The sequence below is a fragment of the Bombus vancouverensis genome, chromosome 16 (assembly GCF_051014615.1).
Source record: "Bombus vancouverensis nearcticus chromosome 16, iyBomVanc1_principal, whole genome shotgun sequence".
Taxonomy (NCBI): Eukaryota; Metazoa; Arthropoda; class Insecta; order Hymenoptera; family Apidae; genus Bombus; species Bombus vancouverensis.
This window is the reverse complement of record NC_134926.1, coordinates 7596534-7607700: the sequence shown is the minus strand read 5'-3', so window position 1 is coordinate 7607700 and position 11167 is coordinate 7596534. Positions and strand designations below refer to the sequence as shown.

General features: G+C 35.5%; 1 protein-coding gene, 1 long non-coding RNA gene and 2 other non-coding genes across 8 annotated transcripts; 2 read left to right on the top strand and 2 right to left on the bottom strand.

Annotated features, from left to right (window-relative positions):
- Positions 1 to 414: 414 nt before the first annotated feature.
- LOC143303760 (uncharacterized) lies at positions 415 to 3677 on the bottom strand. Its single transcript, XR_013060389.1, has 6 exons — positions 3538 to 3677; positions 3365 to 3450; positions 1778 to 3140; positions 1538 to 1704; positions 924 to 1071; positions 415 to 676 (listed from the first exon to the last, which is right to left on the bottom strand). It is a non-coding gene; the product is annotated as an uncharacterized LOC143303760 (long non-coding RNA).
- Positions 3626 to 10517, top strand: LOC117161120 (uncharacterized). 5 transcript variants are annotated; one of them, XM_033342394.2, is made up of 5 exons: positions 3626 to 4160; positions 4512 to 4933; positions 5969 to 6296; positions 6737 to 7339; positions 7928 to 10517. In XM_033342394.2, exons 2-5 carry the CDS (start codon positions 4545 to 4547, stop codon positions 9461 to 9463), a joined length of 2856 nt encoding a protein of 951 aa, XP_033198285.2. In that variant the 5' UTR covers positions 3626 to 4160; positions 4512 to 4544; the 3' UTR covers positions 9464 to 10517. The 5 variants fall into 5 exon arrangements, with proteins under 5 accessions (XP_033198285.2, XP_033198284.2, XP_033198281.2 ...); XM_033342393.2 differs by having other exon boundaries at positions 4450 to 4933; XM_033342390.2 differs by having other exon boundaries at positions 3626 to 4277.
- A 135-nt stretch (positions 10518 to 10652) lies between these two features.
- TRNAK-CUU (transfer RNA lysine (anticodon CUU)) lies at positions 10653 to 10725 on the top strand. Its single transcript has one exon. It is a non-coding gene; the product is annotated as a tRNA-Lys (tRNA).
- A 305-nt stretch (positions 10726 to 11030) lies between these two features.
- On the bottom strand, positions 11031 to 11102 carry TRNAM-CAU (transfer RNA methionine (anticodon CAU)). Its single transcript has one exon. It is a non-coding gene; the product is annotated as a tRNA-Met (tRNA).
- Between the last annotated feature and the right edge of the window lie 65 nt (positions 11103 to 11167).

The window sequence follows — 11167 nt, the reverse complement described above, 5'->3', positions numbered from 1 at the left end:
AATTCAATGTAGATAATGCAATTAGTTTCCAATTCTTAAAAAATGATGATTTATTGATGATTTACTGCTTACAAGTAAATGATATGTGTAACAGTAAATTCCATCATAAATCTTTTGAATATTTGGTAAATGCCACTTACAATAAATTTCTCCTTCTTTGGTACGACTGATAATCCGCAATGTGAGAAAATTTAGTGGAGAAAATCGATCCAAATACGATCTATGACGGAATGATATTTCACATGCTCCAACCAAAAACAAACTACAAGATACTTAGTACAAATACATATTATCAATCATATTAATAAGCCTTAATCTTTAGCGAGACCATCTTTAATACTTATTATATGTTCAAGGTAGGTACTAATTTTTTAATAAATGCTAAGTATACCTTTGCAATAAATATCTTGCAACTTTTATATACATTTTCTATTTACATTGAAATTTTACCAATAGTAAAATTTCACAATGTTCTATACATAACACACGTCGTATGTACATCTCGTATCCAGTACATGGTAACTGTGAACAGATGGTACATCCATTTCTACTAATCCATTTCGTGACTAGCCACAATGTATCGAAGAAAAAATTCTAGTCATCATCGGAGAGATCTTCCAACATTCCATAGTATGACAAAAAATGCTGCACATGCGATGTCGTCACGACTTTTTACCTGTTAGAAGACACGCATGAACACATATGTATAAGCACCTATACGTGATCCATCGTTCGATTGGCTCGGTCGACCTTGGTACGCGCGAACTGGGTGACCTTCTGACCTAATCGCCGCTAATTTCATTTGCCGTGCGTGTGCATTAGGTAATATGCGAATCCCCGCGCGCATGGTGGAAGTCAGCTGCAGAGAACATTCTCCGGGAGAGCTCCTGTCGCGCTCCAAATACCTGTTCGTTTCTACCCACCTGGCGTGATTACGGCTCGTGGCGTCCCACGTAGATCTAACCATGGATCAAGAAGCTGGAGCCCTATCTGGTTGTCGTGAGAATCCATTTTTTCGCCTGTCACTTTTTCTCGCTGCTCTCGATTCGAACTCCACCCTTCCAGTTTCACCTGTAACCAATTTACTATGTTTCTGTCATCCTCTTTTTAGCCCTCGGACTCGGATTCAGGGTGAAGGTGGTGTCAACGATAAGCTATCGAAGTCTGCAGGCTGAATGCCATCGAGTTTTTCTGGTTCCAATTTTTAATTTAAAATTGATAATCCTAATAGCGCTTAAGTACCAAGGCATTTGTGTGTTTGGTATATTAGAGTGTTCCTACTGCATTCTTTGGACCATTTCTTGAGCTTGAATCGTTGTTAATGCATAGAATTCTTTGTTCTCAATTTACGCTGAAATTTGTTGTTTATCAAAATAAGAGACATAATAATTCAAACTCCAATAAAGAAGCAAAAATCATTGAGATATTGATAAAATTATATTGTGTGGCAATTGTCATCTTTCAATTGAAAATTTATATTAAATCGCATTAGGTGTTATTTTTTCATATAATCGACGTTATCAAACTTGAAATCTACCGGCATTAAATGATAGTAATAAGCTGCAAAGGGGTGCTACTTCTGAGAATCATGACTTATTATGCAAGCACCAGTCCAGAACCGTGTAATAGGCCGAATTAGTCATTAAAATTAACGGTACAGGCAGCAGGGCAGTATTTCGTGGTTTTTAGCACGGTCAGATGCAGCTAGAAGTAATTACGTTAACAGTTAACACTAACAGAGGGACTGCGGCGATTAAAAAAATTATATGTTACTCACCGGATCCTACTGCAACACTTGATTCAAACTGTACTATCGATCGAACATCTCTAAATGTTGATCGCTATTTAATTAATTTACTATCACCTTTTTCTATCTCATCTTAAAACGCGATCTACTAATAAGAGGCGCGATCTGAAGGAGAACGAATGCGGAACTGCATGCGGCGCGAACGACAGCCCGCGAGAGACTGCCGGTTGCAATGACGATGCATCGTCTTCGACTTGGATGGGTAAAATGGATGGATGGATGGATGGATAGACGGCGTAGCAGCAACGACTAATCACCATGGAGCACAAATACCAATGCAACGTTATTGCATACGAATATAAATCCGCAAACCTGCAATTTGAAAGATCGTTAGGAAAAATTGACAAAGTAATGCTTCCTGGTTTTTTATCCTATGTAGTACTGACTTTATGTATTCGTTTGTATAGATTATCTCAAAAAATATTTCAACATTCACTTGTTGAAATCTTGTTTATATAAGATTGTGTATAAAACTCATTGAAATTTCATTAGCACTGTGATAAAGCACAATTGTCACAATTATATGGATAAAATTTGAAACTAATCTGAAAATGTTTGTTGAATCTCTATTACTGTTCCAATACTTAACTGTATTGTCTAGTGAATTGTATATATTGGTCAGAACCATCCTAAATAAATTTGATTAAAGAAGAGCATTAGGATTGACCCTCGACAAATAGGGTGATAGGTTTTTTACGTAACTATGAGGGTGGGTCACTTTGTCCTTGAATGGAAGAATAGGTGGGACATGCACGTCAGGATGTTTGTCTTGCAATTAATGATATCTGACGATCAATATTCCATTGAAACTAAACGTTTAAGACAATAGTGTTAAATCAGATGAATCAGATATGACGCTTTTGGCTACCTATTGAGAGCCAAACTATCTTAACTATGTAGCTCAACATATGGCAATCAATTGGGCCAGATAAGATACGCGAGTAATAACTCATCGCCTAATTTATTCAGTAAAAATGGATCACATATTAACACCATAACCGTGTCGAAACTACTGTTACTTTAATAGTCTTTATATAATTAAAAGAAAACGGGACAACAGTGGCAAGGTGCCATGAAAAATGCAACAGTTTTGTGTTACGATGCAATGAAAAATAACTGACCATCATTCGAGTTGACATTGTGAATTATTACAGAAGCATAGAAACACCTTGAAAACTCATGGTTCAGAAAAATATCTAATACTCTGTAATCTTACTTTCAATTTTCTCTCAAATTATAATCTACTTGCGGCAAAAAAGAATATAGTGCATTAAATATTGGGTCATCTTTTAAGTGGTCCTTAAGTCATCCTTTATGTGGCTTTTCTGAAAGTCTGAAATTGTTTAAACGTTTAGTTTAAAGCTTAAGATTTAACACTTAAAGTTTAAAATTGGAATAGAAAACTTAATAGGAAAGGGTAAAGAATTATAAAACAAAGAACATGAGAAAATTCATCATTGATTAATTGTTGACTGTGGTAATTTATGCATTACATTAAGTATGCGCACTCTACTAATAATATATCTACAAAGTAGTGGCCTTGAAGTTCTACATTACCTGACCTAGACTTCGCTGTTAATTTGATCGACAGAACCATGCTCACAAAGAAGCAGCTGCAGCTGGAGGTACGGATGCGTCATATTCTGGCAAGTGCATCATAGTGAACGTGAGTATTCCTACCAAACTAGAGCGGCGTATGCTAAAGATAAGTCTCGGATTGGTGTATGTACCTACAACCGGTGCGGGAAGCAAGGGCAACCTTGGCCTTAGAAGTTTATATAACGAGGAAGCGCGAGGATCACGAGCTCAGTTGCGTTGATTCGTTTCGATCCACCGATACGTCAACTGGACAATCTCTCTCGACAGTCACGCTTTCTTGATGCACAGCTGCTTATAAACAACTTGGTCTCTTTTCAACTGTTCCCATGATAATCATCACTTTAATTATAGTTATTACATTGAACAGTTATTCCTTGGCAAAATTTCGAGTTTACAATTAGTGGTTTTAATTTAAATCTTAATTGTAATTGAAGATGACTGATCTCATTTCACAGCCAATATTTGGTTCTATATGCTACCTGGAAAACAGTCGACGATCAGTCTATGAAGATTAATGCAAGTGATTTTAACAAAAATGAAATTGTCATTCAGTCAGTTATGGTAATACTTTGTTATATTGGAAATTTCCAATGTTGAAAGAGTAGGGGATAAGCTGATCCGTGAAAAGTGTTCAGATCGGTGGACAATTCGAAAGATAATACGGAACGGAATAGTGTTTGTGGACCGTTGAAAGTGAAACGTAGAGGCGGTGGTGACGGGAGGAGCGCGGTCAGATCGTTTGAACGTGACCATGGTGAGTAGTGGCAAGTGGCGCTTCCGGTGTGCGGGGCAAAAATCTGCATTCGGTCCCTGGAAAGTGTAACACTGTACTTCCTGGTCTTAAACATAACCATCGTGTCGAAGTAAAACGGTAATATTATGAAGCTTGATAATTTTAACATTTAACAATTTTAAACTAGAAATGTTTGAAAATCGAAATAAATTGCTAATCCAGGATATTATTATCTTTAATAGAAATTGAACCTTCTTTGAGAATAGAATGATTATTTTATAAAGCCTATTTCCTGACGTACGAATCTTAGAAGTTGCAGTGCTATTTCTGGAGGACGACATTGAGACTCTACTGCGGAAAATATATGTTCAGGTGACGCGGCAAATCTAGAATTGGAAAAAGGCGATGCATCTGATTTTACTCTGGGCGTTGGTCGCCCTAATTGGCCAAGTGGAATGTAAATGCAGCCTAGCACGGATTGTAAATGACGAAAGGTTGATCGCTTACGTTTGCACTCACGGCGACCTGGACGACCTTGACGAAATATCTAGTGATGCAGATTGGATAGAGTTTACGGTGTCGAGGTTCAGTCTTATCACCGACAATGCGTTCTGGCGTTTCAAGAACCTCCAGAGACTTTCTTTCTATAATTGTCACATCAATTTCATCAGTCCGGGTGCTTTTACTGGTTTAGATAGACTAGAATGGTTGATATTCCATGGTACCAAAATGCACGTAGCTAGGACCGCTTGGTTCCGCCCTTTGACAAACTTGCGGAGACTTATCCTGGATAGGTAATTTTTATTTTTAATGGTTACCTTGTAAGCAAAATAGCGTTAAACGATTTAGAATTATCTTTTATTAAACTAATCACAAATTATTCAAATCATAAAATATACAATGGCATACGAAAGCTTTCGTACACTTAACATAGAAATCTTTTATTTATGTATTGTGCGTGTTATATAAAACATTTGAGATTTTATTACCACTGTAGTGAGATAAGAATGTCATGATTCTTTTGGCAAAATTTGAATCCGATCTGAAAATATATGAAGAAGTTGCCAAGACATTTGTTGAAAACTTATATTTAGCAAAAAATTGATATACAATACGAATAAGCAACCGAAGCATATAATAAGAATGAAAAATAGTCACACTGAATATTATGATTAATTATTAATATTGTGGATGCTTGTCTAAAATGTTTAAATATTTGTGCGATCCTTGCAAAATATACAGTACAATATACAATACTTGTACTAAATATCATGTAACTACTGTATACATTTTCAGAATTGTTAAAAGTTTTACCAACACAATCACGATAATTGAGTGTCATTACAGTACTAATGAATATTCAATGTGTTTCATATAACACACGTAATATGCTCATAAAAGGAGCCAACAAATGTACGAATAATTCCCCGAGCCATTGTATGTATATGCTTTCTACATTGAAGAAGATAAAGTCGAATTTTGAATGTTTGAAATTACCTATGCTATTCTCGGGATCTATTTTGATTACGCGAATCAAAATTGAAGCCGCCGCTAGGACAAAAATGGTACCGGTTGCATAAAAACAACCCGATGAACGATGATCTGGTTGTCAACAGGGAACATAATTGAAAACATGATGTCACGATCTAAAAAGATTTCCAAAATAAGCATCGTAGGCCGAGGTTATTTGCAAGAAGAGACGTGGAAACGCGGCATTTCCTTCTTTGCGAAACGCCAGCGCTCTCACTGACTTCATTGTAAATCTGTTGTTACGTAAAAATGATAATAAACCTCTCAATCGGTACAAAGCACGTCGGGATTGTTTACAGATGCGATTTGGTGCACATAGAGCCCGACCTATTCCGCATGCTGCCCAGATTGGAAGTTCTTGGTCTGCGTGATAACGATCTCAACTGCTTACCGATCGACGAACTGCCTTATCTACGCATGCTCCGGACCGTACGAATCGATGGTAATCCCTGGCTCTGCGAATGTCGACGAAAACTTGATGAATATTTTCGATCTCGTTCTATCGTCCAGGAAGTCGAATGTTTAAAGCAAATTAACGACTGTAGGAAATATCAATGCATGACTCCCATTGGCTTCACTGTTCTTCCTTCTACTCTCACTACTCAACAATTACATGATTTTAATAGGGTAAGTACATGGTGGTCCATTACAATGTTAGTAAAATTAGAGAATGTTTTACTATACAAATATCGTACGCCCATTTCCTGCAAAATTTGAGCTTTTATATGTAAAAAATAGTCCTTGACTGTTTCTTGTATAAAAATCACATTTGTATCTAGATCATAATTTTGTCAAAAATAACATTTTTGTTTATTGTCTTTAGTCCATATAGAGTTATTTTTAAGAACCATGATCCCATCTTTATCATTTTATGTTCCTGAAAAGAAACAATGCACAATTTGCATGCAATTTTATAATAGAATTATTTACTTACTTATTTATAATAGAATTAATAAATATAATACAACAATTTCTCAAAAATACATGCAAGTCCGCAATTTAATATTAAGCGTACTGTACGTAATTTCATTTCTTAATTTTCCTATTAATCTTGATCTTAATTACAGGATCGTACGATCATTCGTGGAAATGAATTTCAAACGAACGTATTCACTTCCCTGGACAGACTTCCAGATAAAACTACCTGGATAGAGATATCTGGTTTAAAGATAGACACGCTACCAAGGTACGCGTTCTTTAGATTTGGGAATAGTTTGAGGACCTTGGATTTGGTCGACTGTGGCATCACTACGATCGAAGATGGAGCTTTTGCAGGTTTGCATAAGCTGCAACGACTGTCCTTAGTTGGTAATAGGTTACCAGTTCTGAGTGTCAATTGGTTTCGAGACCTCGTCAGTCTTCAACAATTAATTTTGGAACGAAATGGCATAGAGAAGATTGAAAGAACCGCATTGTGGCACGTTGGAGATTCTTTGCGACATCTCGATATTCAAGATAACCTGCTTCGATGCATAACCACTGAGGAACTGGCTGAATTGACAAAGTTAGAGAGGCTAGACGCAATGAAAAATCCATGGCTTTGTACTTGCAGAACAAATCTACAAAACTTCCTTACCCAGAGAAACGTAGGATTCGAAATTAATGCAGGCCGGTGTTATCAGAGTGAGAATGAAATTCCAGATGGCAGAACTGGCTGGCACGAGCAACAGGTAATACGCTAATCATTTTTTCAACCTGTTTAATTTAAAATGCTTATCTCAGAAAACAAAGACAACATTCATTTAAAATTTTTACAAAAAAATCATTGAGAAAAAGTTAATTTTTGTCAAGTCTAAATGCAAGACAATAATCACTATATCTTCAAAAGATTTTTCAAAAAATGAACCTGATAAAAAGTATCAACTTTTCAATGTTTTGGTTACGAATAACCATTATCAGCGATGAAAGGAATTTTATTTCGTTTACCTTTACTTATTTTGATATCTGGTAGCAGTAACCAAGTAAATTTTAATCTCTTGCAATCGTTACTGGTAACCAAAGTTATTTAATCTATGATGTACTATAACTTTAGTTTGAGTTATAACTGGACTGCACTTTTCTATGTATTGATATAAAACTTTAAGATGCAGAAATTATATAGGATTTCTCATAAGTAAAAATAACTTCTACAGAATTTTATTGCTTTACTTGTATCCACAAAAATATAAAGGTGCATAAATACCCATAGTCTAATTATAAGATTATGATTTCTGGTTGATCTCAATCGAGTAAAAATAATTATCTTCTTTTATGTGTAGACCATTCAAAATACTTCTTTTACCACTGGAAAAGTGCAATGGACTTCTTTCGAAAACAGCCTCAATCAAACGAACATTTCCGTAATTGGGACACCTCCTCCACCTTTTGTAACTCCTTCGCCACCAGAAGTTCACATCGTTTCCTCTTCACCAACTATTTATACGGGTGCTTGTAATCCAGAGAAAACCAGCAGCAATACAGTCTACACTTGTCGAGCCATTACATCAATCGAGGAACTAAATCTGATACCTTCAACAGCTCGCGAGATTCGAATTATCTTATCGAACATCAAGAAGATTCCCGAGAACACTTTTGCGCGCTTTAACGGTTACTTATCGAAGTTAGAGCTTCGAGACTGTGGTATCGAAAGTATCAAGCCGCGCGCCTTTTCAAATCTTCGTAACTTGGAACACTTGTCCCTTCGAAGCAACCAACTAGAGTCCATAAATTGGGATATGGTCCAAGGTCTTCACAACCTAAAACATCTAGACGTATCTCACAACAATATATATAGAATTACGAACGATGTGTTCGATCATTTACCGTACCTTATTAGTTTAGACGTGTCTGATAACGCCATGAACTGCATCGGTATAGAGTATATAGCCCATCAATTACGCTACTTATCATCTTTGGATGTTTCTAATAACCCTTGGAGTTGCCTGTGTGGGACCAAATTAGCAGAATTTCTCGACTCACGAGGCATACAGTATAATAGAAGTTCACTCCTTTTGAAGGAAGATTGTTACGCTTCTCCGGTACCAGAAGTTACTCATAGCCCGTCAATTTCAGTGACAACTAGCCCAACGGCTAGGAACGAAACTATAGAAGGAACCTGCATTATCATGGAAGATACAACCAGGATTCGATATCGATGTACGGGTGGTAATCTGTTGTTGCTACAATCAATAAGACAGGATGCAACATCGATTGAATTTTATGAGGGTCACCTACCTAGGCTACCTGCAGAGTCGCTCAGGAGATTTGTAAATCTACAAGAACTTGTTATTAGAAATTCCGAGTTAACCACTGTAGAGGAAGGCGCATTTAATGGTTTGAATAAATTAGAGAATTTGACGATACAGGACAATCCTCTGGAAATGGTTGGATCTTCCTGGTTTGCATTCCCAAACTTGGGAAGATTAGATTTGCGTGGTAATTCCATCAAGTATATCGAATCTGGATCGTTTCGATATTTAAAAAATTTAACATATTTAAATCTCGAGGGTAATGACTTAAGATGCATATTTACTAGTGACTTAAACGATATGCCTAATGTTTATATCGTTGAATTTTCTGGGAATCCTCTGAAATGGAGGTGTAGAGTCGAATTGGAGCAATTCTTAGAGGCTCGAAAGATTAGGTTTATCAAAATCGAGAATTCCTGCGAGGGTAAGACATTGGTGAGAAATCTTTTACTGGTAAATAAGACGGATGGATCGTTTGATTGTCCATCAGAGTGTTCGAAAGCTTCCATTAGTCGAAATTTGTTCGTTCTATTTATACTACCATCGCTGATAACACTAGCCTATTAAGTGACGTTAAATTCGATACCTAACTATGGTACAATGATATGTGTTCATTTATTGCAAAACGCATTTTGCACACCTGTTCGAATAATTAATAGAGACTAAATGTTTATACGTGTTAACAGAGATTTCCTTTCTGGTGATAGTATTACCTTCGTCGGTGAATTCATTTTAAGGCACGTCGAGTTTGCAACTTCTGTTTATAACTAGACTGCGAATCGTGTATTTGTGCAAAATTTAAAGATGCAAAAATGCATAGAATTCGTACAATATACAAGAATGTATGCAGCACCCAGAATAGAGCATTTCTTATGATTTCTAATAGGTAAAATGAATCTCCATTTAAGTTAGAACTTTTTAATTATGTTCACAAAAATATAAATTTGCATGAATATCTGCAGTCTCTTTATAACGTATGATAGTTTTTGACGAGTTAAACTTTATATGAATTTTATATACGCATAACTCTTCAAATAATCATTTCCGCGCCCCAGAATCAATATTTTTGGATTCAATATATCAAAAACCATCGTATATTATAAAACTAATTACAAATTCTGCGTATTCCTAAACGAAGTTGAATCTAATTTTTTTAATAATAAAGATACTTACATAATAAAGATACTTACACTGGAAGAGTGTTATAAAATTCTGTAACGCAGTGCTTAATAAGCATAACATACAATGATTTAGTAATGATAGCTGCTAAGAGGGACCATCGAAGATCGAGAATATGGAACATATTACAAGCTATAATTGCGTATATTTCTTTAATTTGCAGTTTAACTAGTTACTTATTAGATTTACGTGCCATATCGTATTTTATTAGGATATGAATATATTCTTGTAAAAAATTAGATTTTATTTTTTTTATAAATATCTTCAGTAAGAAAAACTGTATTACAGTTAAATATTTATTATGTTACAACTGTAAATAATTTAGGAGGACACGAACGAAAGCAGCTATGTAAGAAAGATTAAACCAGCGACGAATTAACTAATTTATGCTTGAATAGTTGTAATTTGCAATTGCACAAATAAATAATTTATTGTAAGCTAACCTAACTTTTATTCTTCGTCCATTAATCAAAAACAGTCTTTGAAACTATTACAAATTATGCGCTATGTTACAAATTATATCGATGTATTACAACAAAAAGAACTTTTTGTACAAAGCTGCAGCACGTACTCAGAAGCCCGGCTAGCTCAGTCGGTAGAGCATGAGACTCTTAATCTCAGGGTCGTGGGTTCGAGCCCCACGTTGGGCGAATATATTTTTTTTGTTTTTCTATGATAAATAACAATATTTTTTATAAAACAAAAGAATAAGTGAATACATAACTCGCGAAATTGTAACGTACCATTTTCATCTTAAACGTGTTATCAATTATTTTGATAGATTACCTACATAGAGTGACTCATGAGCTATTATATCCTTTATATTTAAATAAAATAAATGTATTTAACTAATCTAAAATCCGAATGATTTTAAAGAAATGTTTTTTGTTAAAAAAATATATAAAATGTAAAAAGTCAGTACAACACACTATCATTCCTTCTACATTGTACTTCTTAGCAGAGCGTGGTTTCGATCCACGGACCTCTGGGTTATGGGCCCAGCACGCTTCCACTGCGCCACTCTGCTCTTGCGATGCTTCTTCCTCATTTTACAATTCCATCTTCATATTAATTTTATTTTAAAAAAGCATT